At 40.4% G+C, this 17,704-nt stretch overlaps 1 protein-coding gene across 1 annotated transcript in view; it reads right to left on the reverse strand.

The window, feature by feature from the left end:
* ARHGAP6 (Rho GTPase activating protein 6) overlaps window positions 1-17,704 on the reverse strand; it is a 348,654-nt gene that overhangs the window by 52,002 nt on the left and 278,948 nt on the right. The window contains exon 2 of the mRNA XM_054384079.1: window positions 17,216-17,375. Coding sequence (XP_054240054.1) covers window positions 17,216-17,375 — 160 coding nt within the window. The remainder of the gene's footprint in view (window positions 1-17,215; window positions 17,376-17,704) is intronic.

A 17,704-nucleotide genomic window follows, 5' to 3' on the forward strand; every position in this document is an offset into this window, starting at 1 on the left:
CAGTTACTGCATCTTCAAATACAGGCTTCAATCTTTTGGGTCTAAGGCATTATTAAAATGAATCATGGAAGAATCACAAAGTCCAAATATGCAGGTTTAGGTGATGGAGCTGCTCGAAGTGTAAATCCTGCATTTCACAATCTTTCTACTGTGGAACAGTAAGAACTTGGTTGCACTAGTATATGAATCAAATTATTTATCCAGGAAGTATTCATAAGTTGCCATGCAACCTGGAAGGCAAAACTGTTGGAAACGACCCCCATCTCAAAAGAAATCTGCACATCTACAGGGACCTGAGTTTTATTAATCAAATAATACATAAAAGTAACCTTTGTGATTCTGATGCAAATCTAAGAAAACCTAACCAACCAAACAAAAAAAACACAAAACAAAACACACCCCACACCCCCCCCCAACAACTTTCCATAATTTGCTTGCCAGGTATTAATAGATTTTTGATGCTGCACATTTATTCTGAAGGCAAAGGTGACATACCAATTTACACCAGTTGAGCATATTATCAGCAGACTACCCTGTCTTTTAGGAAAACACATCTAGGAAGTGTAGTTTCAAACTAGAATCAAATCTTTGAAGAGTGATAAATGCAACATTTCTATTGATCCCTTCTCTCGATGTCTATTTCTATCCAACTTGCTGAACAAAAAAATGTTACACGGTGGAAAACAGCAGGACAGATATAGACAGTAACTGTAACAAGATAAGTACAAACCCTTTTTCACAAAATAAAAAAAGCTTACTTTGGGCAATGCTCTGATTTGGACAGCAAATTCTACTCAATTCCTGTGAACGGAGGAATCAAGCATACACAACATTTCAGGTCCACTTGCCTACACCTTCTTTAGTGTATATAAGGTTTTAAAACAGTCTCTAAGTATATATGCTGGAGGAAAGGAACTACTTTGCTATTTTCAAATATGTTCTTCCATGACACTGAATACAGACACTCTATTTTTTCACTGTGTAGTGGTATCTGTAGTGTGGCAGGAGTTTCCCTAAAGTCAAGAGGCAGGCAAGTTCCTAACTTAAATGGACTGTGGTATATCAGGGACCTCATTGCTGGCCTTGTCTCTACACGGAAGGCAGTCAGAAACCATGATGATGGACAGAGGTTTAGAATCATAGAATCAGTCAGGGTTGGAAGGGACCACAAGGATCATCTAGTCCCAACCCCCCTGCCATGGGCAGGGACACCTCACACTACATCAGGCTGGCCAGAGCCTCATCCAGCCTGGCCTTAAACACCTCCAGGGATGGGGCCCCAACCACCTCCCTGGACAACCCATTCCAGGCTCTCACCACTCTCATGGGGAAGAACTTCTTCCTCACATCCAGCCTGAATCTCCCCACTTCCAGCTTTATTCCATTCCCCCCAGTCCTATCACTACCTGAGATCCTAAAAAGTCCCTCCCCAGCTTTCCTGTAGGCCCCCTTCAGATACTGGAAGGCCACAAGAAGGTCACCTCGGGGTCTTCTCTTCTCCAGACTGAACAGCCCCAACTCTTTCAGTCCCTCCTCACATGAGAGGCGCTCCAGCCCTCTGATCATCCTCGTGGCCCTAAAAGCTTCAAGTACAACAACCCCTGCTCAAGAGTGCTTTCGTAACTGACAGTACAATACGTCAAAAAGTGTGGGCAATACTACATCAAAATTACTACAGTAAAATAAAATATTTTGGCTGTACTGAGAAAAACCCAAACCTGAAACAAATAACGAACAGGAGTCTCGATGCTGTAGTTCGAGACAGGAAAAATACAAATAACACCTCTAAAATGTCCCCTTCAGTCTGCTGGGGGCATGGGACTATTGACTGTCTCCTGGCATCAGTTACCTAAATAAAAATTCATTTTATAATATGGAGGGAGGAGAGTAGTTTGTTCACATTCCTAGTCAAAATGTTTCTTGATTGATAAAACAGACAATTATCTTTAATTCACAGAGAGGACTAGAGGCAGACCAGACATTAAATTGCCAGTATTTAGTTGGCATTCTACTTTTTGTGTATTGATCATCTGGTTTGTATGTCTGTACTGGCAAGTGAAGCAGTGGCCAAGTTTCTTCACATCTCCCTTAGACCTTGCCCCCAGGTTGCTTTCAGCATGAGCACAAGTGGAGCTCCTCAAACAAAGAGGAAATTCCACCAACATTCTGGAATTCTAGTGACCTACCAGTGGGCACAGAGGTTGTTCAGGGCATCCAGGTCCCCACTGTCAGAATATATGAACCCTTCACACAAATCTTTCATCGAATTCTCACCTTAAAGAAGGAGCTATGCAAGAAAATGAAATGGCCTTAAAAACACGCTCCCTCCAAGACTAATAATCTAGTCCAAAATATTCCAGCTCAGAGCTTTCATGAAGAAAGAAAACAAGAGAGGAGTCTTTAATGCAAGGAAGGGAAATCATGGTGCAGGAAGTCTCATTGGACAGAGTTTGGTGGCCCAAATAATTGAGATGTTACCCTCTGAAAAATGACCAACGGATCTTCTTTCTAGTAATGTTTCATTGTAATAATTATCTGTCCTCTGTATCACCAATCATCTAGCATACTTTTGGTGTTGGTTTTTTTTTTTAATTTCTAAACAGGAACAGGTGTTGAAAACGTAAAGCACACAGATAAAAAGGCAGAATGAGCTCTGCAGAGAGCACTTGAGTCGACTTTCTGCACAGAAATAGAGACACAGGCAGTTGTCTAATCTATTCTTAAAAACCTTCAGCAGGAGATTAGGTCTCTATTAAATCCTGAGGTAGCCTTTTCAGTGTAAAAACCTAATATAAAGATATATATGGTTACACACCTCTGATAAATAAACCTATCTGTAGTCATCTTTCCTAATCAGTAGCTGGAGACATACCTTAACACTTCTTGTACCAACCACAACAACTCCATGTCTTTGAAGAAACTTTAGAAACTAACCCTTCTGCTTAATGCAAGAAGAAATCTTCACCAGAAATACTTCCCTTGCTAATGCACACATATAACAGAAACAAATCTGATTTTCTACTGAAATTTAAAAATATGTATATGAGAAGAATACACGTTAAAGCAGAACTCTGCCAGAGGCAAGTCAAACATGGAGATTAGTGAACTGCATTGTCAGTATTCTTAATAAAGGTTCAAAAGCTTCTGACAATGAGATGTATTTATTACTATTTATCATTCTCTACAACCACCTGAAAGAAGGTTGGAGCAAGGATGGGGCCAGCCTCTTCTTCCTGATGACAAGTGACAGGACTAGAGGAAATAGCTACAAGCTGCACCAGGGAAGGTTTAGGCTGGACATTAGGAAGTATTCCTGCACTGACAGGGTTATCAAACATTGGAATGGTCTGCCCAGGGCGATGCTGGAGTCACCATTCCTGGGGGTGTTCAAGTGGCGTTCGGACCTGGTGCTTAGGGACATAGTTTAGTGTTGACCCTTCAGTACTGGGTGAAGGGTTGGGCTGGATGATCTTCGAGGTGTCTCCCAATCAAATGTATTCTGTGATTTGTTCTTTGGCTCTGAATTATAATAAAGCACATAGTCTTAATTCACTATAAAATCACCATATGCTTACATGGATTACTTGCAAAGCACAGGACAGCCTAGAAGACCCAGCACTACATCAGTTACTAGACAGATTTGACAGAACTCAAACAAGAGAACCTTTGCTACATTAGTGTTCTCACAAAGATATAAAAAACAATAAAAAATAATAAAATACACCTATTTTGCAAAAGAGCATTTTAAAGCTCCTGGATATGTGCATTTTGCTTCCTAACACTGTTTTCACTCAGGCCACGTGCATGAACTTTTCAATACGGCCAACGGCCATGGTCACATTTGAAAACAGAAGCTGTAGTTTCCATGTGGCATGCTAATATAGACAAAATACTGACTATATTTACACATACTTATAGTCAATAGCTCATCAAGTGTATTATTAAGGAAATTATGTTAGATAGGAATTTTGTTATGTCTCTTACATAATTTCTAAGCTCAGTGGGACTTCACATCAAATGTATGCACGCAGCATTCTCTGCATCTGGATTTATAAGACCTGTACTGTAAACCCACAACAGTCAGCATGTAAATTAGCAACTGCCCTAATAATGAAGGCCTCTGGTCACAATTCCATCTCCCATAATTTTGTGGGTCATAGTGTTTCCCTGTCTATCTTATATCAAGATCTCTTCCTTTCAGTGTGACACCCACTGAAACACTCCTTGCCTCACAGCACAATCCTGTCCAATGAGCTGCTCAGCAAAGTGTTCCTTCAACATCCATCCCTGTCCCCATTCCCTTTCTCCACCTTCACAAAATACTCCTAAACAACAAGCAGATTCTCAGAAGCTACACAAATGTTTCTTTTCAAAGTCTTGTATTACACACACTAATATTTCCACATTTACATTAACGGTGCTATTGTCTTCACCATTTTCTCCTCCTGTTCTGTATTCACAGGTTGGAAGGGACCCTCAAAGCTCATCTTGTCCAACCTCCTGGCCATGAGCAGTCATATAGCACTGAAGAAAATGGATGCTGCTTTCCTATCAAAGCTCCTGGCTAGTTACCAAAATAAAAACTAGTTATTGAAAAGACAAACTTTTTATTTGCAGTGAGTAAAACATTTCTTTTTAGAACTATTAGCTTGTCGCTAACTGATGGAATTGATATGCTGACTAAAATTTTCCTGATATAAATAGAGATGTAAAACTTTCTGTGTGATACAAGAACATCTTGGAAATCAGTTTGCTGAGCATTACATAGAGTCTTTTATTTTTAAAAAAATGCCTTATCACAAAATTTTAAAAAGGAACTGATCATAAAAAAATTACAATTTAAATTCTGAAGTTAATCAATTATTTCCCCTGCTCTGCCCTTAGAAAAATTACATTCTTGCAAGTTTCGTGTATTTCCATTTTTGGTTTTATCTCAGTGGTGGCAAAAAGTCAAATTTGGGTGGAAAAAAAAAAATCACAAGAAGAAATTTCTGCAAATTTCCTTATTGGGAGAAAAAAAAAATGGCTTGCTTATCTCCCTGCCTGGGAAAACTCCTGTTGTGTTCACTTTCACCGACTCCTCAGTAGCAGAGTGTAAGGCTGTATGCTTTTATAGCCTCTATTCTGCAGCAGCTGGGACTTCTTCTAGCTTAAAATATTGTCTTTGGTTGGTTGGTTGGTTTTTTTCCCCAAAATGAGAGATATTGTTTTTATTTTCCCAGGAGAAAAGAAAAATCTCAGAAAAATCCGTTTATATGGTAAAATTGAATTGGGAGGGCAGGAACTCTTTCCATATAAAGATAAGCAAGGTATATAGAATTAATCTCTGAAGAACTCTGATACAGCAACCTTCATATACTGATGTGGTTTAAAGCAGAATTTAGCTCACAGTCGTGCTTATCTTCAATATAATTTTTATGAACACTGCTCTATGAGGATCATGGAACACTGGAACAGGTTGCCCAAGGAGGTGGTCGAGGCCCCATCCCTGGAGATATTCAAAGTGAGGCTCAACAGAGCTCTGGGCAGCCTGATCTAGTTGAGGATGCCCCTGCTTACTGCAGAGGGGAGTGGACTAGATGACCTTTGGAGGTCCCTTCCAACCCAGACCATTCTATGATTCTATATTGAGTGCAAATCCATACACTCACAGGATCATGTAGAGAAAGTATGAGAATATGAGTATATGAGAATAATTGGCAGAGGTTGGCATTAAGAGAGGTGGTAATAAACCTTTTTACTTAAAAGATATACTGATGCCAACCCCAAAGCATCCAATCTGTAATCCTGTATCTCCACAAAGTATAGGCTACAGTTTTCTTTGATGTTTTCCACTGTTACAATATCCTATAAAACATATAGCACGGTCAGTGATTAAAAACCAGGAGCAATTTGGTGTCCTCAAACAAATTCAAGTCCAGGTAAAAATCACAGTCACTCTCAGTGTCAAAGAAAATAGATATCAAAATACAATGATGAGTAATGTAAGCAAAAAACAGATCCAAAAAAACTAATCCCTGCCAGAATAATCAAGAAGCAGAGAATGTTCTAACTCTGAATTCCCATTTTTATTCAGAGTTTAACTAGAACATACTGGGGACAAAGTGCACCAGTGAGCAAATCTAACCATGTATGTTTCCTTTCATTTCAGAGACAGGGCTGTCTCACTTATCCAGTCCTGCTCCTCTAAAGGAAGTCAAACAGGAAACTAATTCACACTTCATGTGAGCAGATGCACAGCGTCACACACCTGGTGGAACTGGCTATGAAACTTCTGTGCAGGAATATTCAAGCACCATAAGCAATGTCTCACCTTAAATGACCATGACTACATTTAGCTTTCTAAACCCAACTTCAGACCATATTCTTTATAACTAATCAAACAAATTGAGAACTAGATTTGGCAGCAAAACTGAGGATTGCCTTTTCTCTCCCCAAATGTCCCAGCAAGTCTAAAAATTCAATTGCCTCAGAAAACGGTGCATTTGCTGTAATTACTGAAACAACTACAGTATGACCTAGTTGAAATTGGTAATAAATTGTGTGGATATACAATCTTGTCAAAGGCAGCAACAACACTGTAATTAGTTCTTAGTAAAGGCAGCTGATGTCTTTTGTTACATTTGGTACACTTGCTAAAACGGCTGGGTGACACCTTTATTGTCAGTTCCAGAAAGTGAGGGCAAATACTGTGGCTCCAAAATTATTTGAGAAACATTAAAATAAACCCAGAGGGACAAGATATATGTATGCAACACTTGTAGCAAAGCACAAATATACTTTGGTATGTGGTGCATGTTAAAACCAAAACGCTGCATCAAGACAGTGTTAAGGTTGCAACCTAAGCCAGCAAAAGAAATGAGTGATCAACATTCTGGCCTTAGCCCAACCTACTGCAAGTCTCTTGCATCAGATCTTTTAACACATAAACTCGACACTCAGACACATCAATCTTGTATTTTGAATATGAGAACAGAACAATGACATTTCATGATGCTAATAGTCTTCCTACCAAGAAAAATAAATTAAGGACGTTAATACTAAAAATGTTTAATAGGGATTCTGTGAAAACCTGTGCAAAACCTAGATAATATATTTCCCTTGCTGACTCAAACTCTACTCCATCCACATTAAATTAATATTTCCAAACTTTGACTGGAGAATTCAGCATGAATTTTCATTTCTTTCCTTTTTTTTTCTGAGAATAAAAGACAACACTTTTTCTAAGTGGTCTTCCTCTATCTCAATGTCTCGTGACTAATCCTACAAAACCTTCTTTATCACAAGAACTCTTTCTGATTCTTACTCCATCTGAGTCCTTGCAGTATCTTCAACTTCCCTGTCTTCAGGAATCACTTTTGAAAGCGTCATCCCACTTAAGGACGAACATTAAGATGTCAAGAGGCCTCATCAATTCTGCAGGTTTAAGTTCCTAGATCGGCTGATGCTACCTTAAGCTGCCAGATCTGCAAAAATGAGATTAACACAGATATAAAATGATCCACTCTTTGAGCCAAAGTCTACTTATGGGATTCAGGGGACGTCTCAATTCACAAATCAGTGGGCCAGGAGGTAGTACTCTTCTAAATGTAAGTTTTTTCATTTGTTGAACGTTTCTGGAACTGGGGGGCAATGATGGGGTCACCCAGGCCTCATCCTGTTCATCATAACTTCCTCCATATTGAGAAGCCCTTCAATGGTTAAACCATACACACACATCCTAGGTTTCACTCACTGCTCCCTTGCCCCCAGCTTGTACTGAGTCTAAGTTCTGGTAGCAAAACCACTGCACAGTTGAATCCATCAAAAGAGAGCCTTGATTCATAGCTGGAGCTACAGTGTATGAGCGCAATAAAACCATGGGTAGCTGTCTTATTTGTAGCTACTACAATAACCACTTCCCAATAGAAAAAAAACCCATACATCTCTTTTTATTCTTCATTATTAGCCCACAAAAAGTACTTCTTTCCAGCAGGCAATATGAAACATGAAGCTGTAACATTCAGCTGCAGCTGTAAAATGGTACTATCCAGGCTGATATGTATGAAAATGCTTCACAACTTTTGTGTGGTGTCTTAATGAATAATCATACAGATACAGTGTCTCAAGCTTTACAAAATGGATCAAAACAAAGCTAGCACACAAGCACCTATGCACTCTTTATGCCTGTTCTCTGTCTTTGGTCTTTGAAGTCAGTTCTGAGTCCCAGTTGTATTGTGTGGCCCATGGAAATGTACCTGCATGCCTATACAAAATCTTACTAATTTAGCCAGGTAACACTCAGAAACAACATTATCACTATCACCTGATAACAAGCTTAGAGAAAAGGGGAGCAGTTTGGTATTTGTGCCCTCAGTTCACAGAATCACAGGATGTTAGGGGTTGGAAGGGACCTCTGGAGATCTTTGAGTCCAACCCCACTGCCAGAGCAGGACCATACAATCTAGCACAGGTCACACAGGAACACATCTGGATAGGTCTTGAAAGTCTCCAGAGAAGGAGACTCCACAACCTCTCTGGGCAGCCTCTTCCAATGCTCCATGACCCTTACAGTAAAGAAGTTCTTCCTCACATTGAGGTGGAACTTCCTGTGCTGTAGTTTACATCCATTGCCCCTCATCCTATCATAGGGTGCAAGTGAGAAGAGGCTGTCCCTTCCTGCTTGACACCCAGCCCTCATCTATATTTATATACATTTATTAGATCCCTCTCAGTCTTCTCCTCTCCAGACTAAAAAGCCTCAGGTCTCTCAGCCTTTCCTCATAAGGCAGCAGTCCAGTCCCTTAATCATCCTTGTAGCCTCTGTTTGACTCAAGTAGATCCCTGGCCCTCTTGAAGTGGGGAGCCCAGAACTGAATGCAATATTCTAGGTGGGGCCTTACTATGGCAGAGTAGAGAGAGAGGCGAACCTCCCTTGATCTGCTGAACACAGTTGCTGTGTCAGTATAATTACAGGCCTACTAGTTTCATCTTCCTACCAAAGCTAATACTGATAAAGGCAGCCCAATACTCCCAAAGCATGTGAATTGATAAAAAATGATCATCTACCCACAAAGAACAAAATAATCACAAGTGGCAGCACAGAATCATAGCATTATTTCAGCTGGAACATGCAGCATGATTCTATAGTACAAGCATAAAACTTCTGAATAGGTTATAGCAATTTTGTGTAAAAGAAGAAAATCTTGTCTGTTTTCTCCCCATTACCTCTTAAGAGCCCTTTCTTCCCAACTGAATGTCTTCAACCCCTCTTCCCAAGGGGTTCTTACCAATGCCCTATGGCAGCCCTAGGAGGCAGGGTTGGGCAAGAGTAAGTGGAATGTTTTCTTCTAAAAGCAGTGCTGCAGTAGCAAGCACTAATGGTGACACCTCTGCTTTACACAAGCAAAAGCAGTATTAAGCAGACATGAATTCAGGTGTTTTCTGGGGCCTGCCCCCAAATCGCTCAAAGTTCATTTACAACTATTCAAAGAAATTAAATGGAAGAACATCACATATGCTGCTGAGAAGCCAGCAACAATTACTACATTGTATTCCCAGATCCAACCTCAGGCATCATTTTTTCTCCTTTGTTCAACAAGCCCACTCGTATTTGGTGATGCAAGAAGCAAGAGGAAGGAGGATGAAAATTCTCTGGGGGAAATCCCTAGATCACAAGACTTTTATGTGCTCATAAGTCTAAGTCCTCTGTCAGCCATAAACCTTCCACAGAATTTTGGGGATTATGCTTGGTGTGATAACAGCACATGAGTTTTTCATTCTGCTGCTCAGACACATAAATGACATGCTGCTTTGCATCCCAGGACAATACAAGTGTCTGGGTGGTTACTGCAGAAATAACATAATTTGCCTAATTATACCAAGATGCCTGCTGTGTAGCAATGTTGCTGTGGCTACAGCATACAACAGTATTACCAGTGAGAAACGCAACTGAGCAACTTCTGCAATTTTAAGAGATTACTTCCTGTGAAAATATCAACTGTAGTCTGTTACTCTTTTTTGACACTGTGAAGAAAACATGTTCCTCTTGTGCTGTCACATGAACATACAACACAAAACACTATTGATATATGGGCATTTGCATGTAGCCATTTCTGCACAACGAGGCAGATCAGAAATCAGAAACTTGCTGTCAAGGAGATCAGAAGCAAAAGGCTGTTTCTATTTGAGTTACTAGAGATGATGACCACATTATACAGGTAAACAAATACATGAGAAAACATATATTGCTGTGTGGTGGTTTGAGCATGCTGCTAGGCTTCTTGCACTTCTGAGATCGACAGAAGTCCCTCAGGACTGCAGTAGCTATCACAAACATCAACACTGGGAAAGCTCAAAACTCAGAAGAAAAGTCAGGACTTCACTCAACCTGCAAGAATAAATCAAGATATCTAGACTTGGCAAACTGGTTAACAGACCATTTTAATGACAGCAGGAGATGCTTCTTTCATAGAGGTGAAGAAGGGCTGGCTCTGTGGTACATGGCAGCCCCAGGAAATGCAACACTGTAGGGAACTGGGCTTGGAAGATGCACAGATGCTACCTGCATCCACGTCCTTGCATTGTCCTTTCCTTCCAAAACATGAATTTTTAATAAAAAATGAGAAAGTATATGAGAAATCCAAGTCCCATTGTTCAGTCTGTCCAATCTGCTAGTTCAAAGAATGAAGAAGCAAACAGATAGAATTACAAACTCCTAAGTATCTGCTGCGTGTCCAGTTTGGCTCATTTTTATGAGACGCCCCACCATTTAGCACAAACTAATGCTTACAAGTCTTTGGGCAGCTTATGGTCTCATGAGCTTAATCACATGCTAAATTACTTCTAAGTCAACTGCAAACAAAGCTTTTGAGGACTTTCACAGGCTGGTATAGTTTTCTACAAAAATTTGGCTACAACATGTCAACTTCTCTGAATACTGATAATATTTGCATATTTCTACCACTTCTCAGTAGTTATTTCCCCAATTTTAAGTGCTTACAGATGCCTCAGAACACAGGCCACAAATTCAACAGTTTGCAGACAGTATTTATTTTCTAATGATCCTGTTTTCCCCATTTTTTCTGCATGCATAGCATCATAGGGCTGGGTTGGAAGGGACCTTTAAAAGTCATTTAGGCTAAACCCCCCTGCAGTAAGCAGTGACATTCCTAACCTTGACTATCTCCATGGATGGGGCATCCACCACCTTCCTGGATGACCTGTTCCAGTGTTCTGCCACCCTCACAGTGAAGAACTTCTTCCTAATGTCCAATCTAAATCTACCTTTCTCTAGTTTAAAACCATCACCCCTTTTTAAACAGCCCTTCCCCAGCTTTCTTGTAGGTCCCCTTCAGATACTGGAAGGCCACTATAAGGTTTCCCCATAGCCTTCTCTTCTTCAGGCTGAACAACTCCAACTTTCTCAGCCTGTCTTCATAGAAGAGGTACTCCAGCCCTCTGATCATTTTTGTGGCCTTTCCATCAGGTCCATGTCCTTTTTGTGTTGAAGGCCCCAGAGCTAGACACAGTACTTTCTCATTACTTTCTAATAATTTGTGTATCTCCCTCCTACCTTCTTAATGAGAAACTACAAAAATCAGCGGAGTCATTTATTTTTGCATGCCCTACTGGTAAATGGACACCTATCTAAGCAATATTCAGAACTAGCTTTGAGCATTTCCTTTTTAAAATAATTTATTCTTTCACTCCTCCCACCCCTTCAAAAGCTGTGAAAACAGCATCCCATCCTTCTAAGGGCTAGTGAGAACATGAGCAGTCACAGTTTCTTCTTGAATTAAGAGATGAAAACTGTAACAGTGATCCTCATCCACAAATCCTATTCAAGTACCTACTTAAGTACACATTGTACCTTAAAACCCAGACAAATGCTTTAGGAGTTGAATTAGGACTGGAGCCCCAACTCTTCCTTTGCTCTAACTGATAAAGTCCTGCAGTGCCTACCAGTGCTTCAAAACACAGACTTAGTGATATAGGACCAGACTGTGAAAAAGGAGGTCTTTAGGAAATTGCTCCAAACACCAAGAGGTGTTCAGGAAATTGCACCAAGCAAGCCTCATTCAATATCTTTTCTGCTCGATAGCTACCTGGAGTCTATGAACTGAGAAGAAAAGGAGCTCCTCTCCTGCTTTGATCCCAGTTTGACTCTGAAAAAGCTACCTGAGTTACTAATTTATTTTTTTTTTATGGAGTCATGGTGGGAAAGGTTCATTTTTACCTCACTACTTGCATACAAAGAAACACATAATTGGAAGTCACCAAGATGTACGCACATCTAAAGTGAATTTTATCACAGGGTTGTTTTTAATCCTGTTATAAAGAGAAGACTGACTTCCTCGAAATTGGAAAAAAAACAGCAGCTATAAAGAAATCTCACCACAATTGTACTGTTGTACTATTCAGAGCATCAGAAACAAAAATCTTTCACAGAGTAACTGCGTTGGTAAGGAAACTGTAACGCTCTGCTTGGTAATGCTAGCCTCTTGCAACTTCACACATAAACCTAGAGACAGTAGAAATGATTCTTGCTATAGTTACTGGTGGCAGATTTGGCAGTGACATGGGAGCTGAGACAGATACTGATTATGGAACCTGAAAGAAAGATATGAAGCAGAAAAACAAGAGAACAAGAAACAAGCCTGAAGCATCTGTCACACATATAAAAAAAAAAAACCCTCTTGATCAGTTTGAATTCATTCCGACTGCCCACTGCAGTGCAGTTGTAGCATATTTTAAATGACGTCCTGATTAAATAAATTCCCGTGGGAGGTGGTGCCTTCTCTGTGACCACAGGATATTTAACTAAAAGACAGATGTCAGTAATGCACATCATTAGTGGTAATGGCTAGAATACAGCAAAGGAGAGGGATTGCATATAGGGTATTATATTCTACACATGCCTCTACAAATGTGGGGATAGCTGGAAGCACCCTTAAAGTGCTAACTTAACTGCATTTGCTCTGACAAAGGTAGATTCTGAGCATGGAAGAATTGAAACATTATGGAGGAGCAACTAATAACAGTATGACTGTGACTGTAAAGATAATGATTGTAGAGATACAGTCGAGCACCTCCCCTGTGAAGAGAGACTGAGAGCCCTGGGGCTGTTTAGTGTTGAGAAGACTGAGAGGGGATCTCATCAACGTCTATAAATATCTCAGGGTGGGTGTCAAGTGAAGGGGGGCAATCTCTTCTTGGTAGTACACACTAAGACAAGGAACAACAGGTACAAGCTTGAACATAGAAAGTTTCACCTCAACATGAGGAGAAACTTCTTTACAGTGAGGGTAACAGAGCACTGGAACAGGCTGCCCAGAGAGGCTGTGGAGTCTCTTTCTCTGGAGACTTTCAAAACCTACCTGGATGCATTCCTCTGCGGACTACCCTAAGTGATCCTGCTCTGGCAGGGGGGTTGGACTCAATGATCTCTGGAGGTCCCTTCCAACCTCTAATGTACTGTGGTGATAAGTGTTGTGAGATGCTTCTGCACTGTGACTTAACTCCCACGCAAGCAGATTTGGCACGAACGTGTTACCCAAGAACAATGTATTTTTGCTTTCCACAATACCTGTTAAAGTAAATACAATTAATCAAATGCCTGCAGGAAGCAAATGCCCAGCAAGCAAGAGCATGTTCTAACATTCTTGACTCACAAGTTTTGAAGAACAGTTAAACAACCACAAATAATCCCACTGAAACAGCTTTCTGTATTTTCACATATCTTGTCCCACTCACCTCTGTTCCCAAATATTTTCATTTGGCAATATCCAAAGTAGAAGAGGGCTGTAGGCACATCATTCTATGCCTAGTTATCTCCTGACTTAGAGAGCCCCTCCAGCTGTTTCAAACAATATTATTTCTACATGTCACTTCTTTTTCTATCCTCTTTCCTTTTTTCAAAAGAAAAAAAAAAGGACAGAAAATGTTTAACAGCCTTCAGTCTGCTTTTCACTTGAGACAGAAATGGATGTGATCAAGTTCTATTTCATTTGTATTCATTGTGCCCAAGCCAGCTTCACATCCAAAAAACCTGAAATTCTCCTTTTACACAGCCCTGTGATGGTGGCAAATCAACTGGAGGGCTACTTGTACCCTCTATACCATACATTTTCATTCCACATCATTCAATAGTGATGGAAGCATGAGACAGACTTCAGACTGTCTCCACAAAGGGCCTAAACCAACCTGTAGTAGTTTAAGAATATAGTAGATTCTTACATTTCTATCAAAGTGTCTACACAGATGTAGCATGATGGAGTGACAGAATTATTATGTATACACGTTGATAAGGCAAAATTGGTGCCAGACGTAGAAAAAAATTGGACAGTTAAATATTAGATGAACTATCTTAACTCTAGCTATGACTTTCACTTCCTCCAACAGACGGTACTCAATTGCACTTGCTATTCATTCAGTGTGCGTACCTTTGACCACAGAAAACTTCATGATCTGATCATTCAGAGCAAGTAAACAGATGGGAAACTTAATTTATCTTCTATCAATAACCTCACTAGAACATCTAACCTGAATAGCAGAACTGAATAAGTGATTTATTTCTCATCCAAACTGAAACAAATGATACACAAAATGATGAGGCCACCAGCAGAGATGAAACATCAGCCCAGGTTCCTGACTTTATGAAGTGCTTTTCATTTTGTTTCATCAGAATTTACATTATTCTTATTTGGGTGTTATGCTTAAAATTACACTTTTCAAACTCAATATATCTAAAATTAATTGCATATTCTATATTTGCTCATATATGTATGTGCTGTGAAAATAACACCTGTTCTTGTGTATGATCTAAACCTGGAAGACTCAACACTTTCTAGCCTTCAAGTAGTGGCTTCCTTGTGCCAAGCTGCCTTTGAACTCAAAGGATCTTGAAGAGTGGGTTGACTGGGAAAAGACTCTGCCATTACCAGATTTCATGGCAGTCCCAGCAAGAAACAGTAAGAAGAACACAAAAACAGTATTTGCTTCAAAGCTCAAAGCTTCTGAACATGGCTCATGTCCAGATGGAGACCAGTGACAAGTGATGTCCCTCAGGATTCCCTATTAGGACCAGTACTGCTTAATATTTTTGTCAATGACATAGACAATGAGATCAAATACACCTTCACCAAGTCTGCAGATGACACCAAGCTGAGTGGTGCAATGGATATGCCTGAGGGATGGGTTGCCATCCAGATGGACCTGGACAAGCTTGAGAAATGGGCCTCTGTAAACCTCATGAGGTTCAGCAAGGCCAAGTGCAAAGTCCTGCATCTGGGTCAGGGTAACCCCCGATAACAATACAGGCTGGGAGATGAAGGACTTGTGAGAACGCCTTGGGGGTACTGCTGGATGAAAAGCTGGACATGAACGTACAATGTGAGCTCACGGTCCAGAAAGCAAATCACATCCTGGGCTGCATAAAAAGAAACGTGGCCAGCAGGTCAAGGGAGGTGAGTCTGCCCCTCTACTTCATTCTAATAAAATGTACCTGGAGTTACTTTATTCAGCTCCAGAGGCTACAGCACAAGAAGGGCATGGGCCTTTTGGAGGAGGTCCAGAGGAGGGCCACAAAAATGATGAGAGGAATGGAGCACCTCTCCTATGAAGAAAGGCTCAGAGAGTTGAGGTTGTTCAGCCTGCAGAAGAGAAAATTCTGGGGAGACCTTAGGGTAGTCTTTCAGTACTTAAAGGGTATCTCTAAGAAAAGTGGGCACAGACTTTATCAAGGGAACCTTGCATCAGGGCAAGAAGCAATGGTTTTGAGCTAAAGGAGGGCAGAGCTAGAACAGATAGAAGGGATAGGTTTTTTTACAGTGAGAGTGGTGAAACACTGGAACGTGTTGACCAGAAAGGTCAGGTGGATAGTTCTCTGAGCAACCTGATCTACATGATGTCCCTCTTCACTCCAGTGGGAGGTAGACCAGATGTCCTTTAAAAGGCCCTTCCAAACTATTCTATGAATATATACACTTTATTATCTTGGATGGCATTACCTCCCTATACATATATTCATCTCTCACTGGAACCACCAGTGGATAATACTGCAGTGCCTTTGTGATCCAGTTCTTCCTATGAATGCCCTGTAAAATTGTTTTCATATTGATGGAACATTTTTTGAGGAACCAGAAGAGCTGCAATGGAGCTTAAAGAAATCGATTGCTTCCATCTCATTATAAACTGGTACCCTGCTGTAATTGGTAAGTTGAACTTTTTAGTTTCTGGCATTAGTTTTCTGCAAGTCCTAAGATAATGATGAATGCACAAGCTGATGTCTTTCACATTTGTCCTTCTCCACACCATTATTTTCATAGACTGGCCAACTTTTTTTCTACTTAAACTCGATTTGTTAAACAATTGATCTTGTGCCACCACTATGTGTGTGCTACCATGCAGTGCCTCTGCTAATAGCTAAAGGTGAGAATTCAGTGATTCCTTGTTATTCTTTATATAAGTATAGAACAGCTGGAAAGAAACAACAGAAAGACAGATTGGCAGATGATAGCACAACAGCTGCCTCTGCTAGGCTTAATCTCCAGCCTAAAAGAAATAATGGAAACTTTGACATTAGTTTTAGTGAGGTTTAGACCTCTTCCACAGTAACCCAAGTACAGGCCTACAGTGTACACATATCCTGCATCAGCATTCTGACAGCTCAGCTGCTTTTTGTCAATTCATCTCCCATTACTCAGGATTTCAATATTTTATGGTGAAAATTAACTTGTTTTCTAGGAAATAAGCAGGTCTGTCTTTAGGAAAACCTGGGTAAGATTCACCTTACTGATGCAGATGCCTTCACTGTTTGTCTGAACTAGGGATACTTGGCTTTCTCCAGAGCCAGAACAATACAGAGTGACAAAGCCACTTCTATGCCATGATCTATCTGACCCACACTGATGTGTATTTGGATGTTAGAAAGTGTAAGAAAAGCCTTTTTTTCTCAACAGAATATTGAGACATTCTAGCATGAATAGGTCTGACTTAGATTATCTACCCTGTGCTCATCTGTCTTGGATCAGATGATCCCTCCCTAAGTGGTCTGAATTGGATGTAACAGTCAAACAACTTTACCATTCTCTTTTATGCAGTTACTATGTTTAAGCAGATCTGAGATAGAAGACAGTAACTGTGGAATAAGCAATCTAGTTTTCTGCCTTTTACTGCTGCGATATCAAGCCAGAGGTTTAGCAATCTAAACAGAGATGGTTTATCAAGCCCTTACCTTTGGGGATAGTAATCTGACAGCCCAGGTCACAGTCCTGCTGCAACTGATAAAAAGCCACTTCCTGCAGCCGCGCACGCTCCAGCTCCGAGAGGCTTTGAACGGGAACTGACTTCAGCCGAACGCTGCGCCCTGACATGCTGTTCCAAGTGAAATCACCCTACAGGAAATCAAATGGAAAAAATATGAAGCATCATATGGTATGCACAGCTTAATAAACAGAGCCATCTTTTTTACTGCTAGGAAAAACAACAGAGGTCCTCTTTTCTAAAAGGCCATTTTCTTGGATCTCTAACCTTTCCCATATCTTTGTTTTCCTAACAGCAGCATTCCTTAAAAGGAGCACAGACATGCAAAACAAAAAGTCAGTTCGGTCTGAAATCATTTAACCAAGCGTTGTTGCAAAAACATTAGGATTCCAGTAACCAAAAGCACAAAGCAAGGGAAAAAAAAGCCCTTGTCTGATTTTCCCAGTTTGCTTTCTTTCTA

Source organism: Indicator indicator, chromosome 1 (genome assembly GCF_027791375.1).
Source record: "Indicator indicator isolate 239-I01 chromosome 1, UM_Iind_1.1, whole genome shotgun sequence".
NCBI classification, from domain to species: Eukaryota; Metazoa; Chordata; class Aves; order Piciformes; family Indicatoridae; genus Indicator; species Indicator indicator.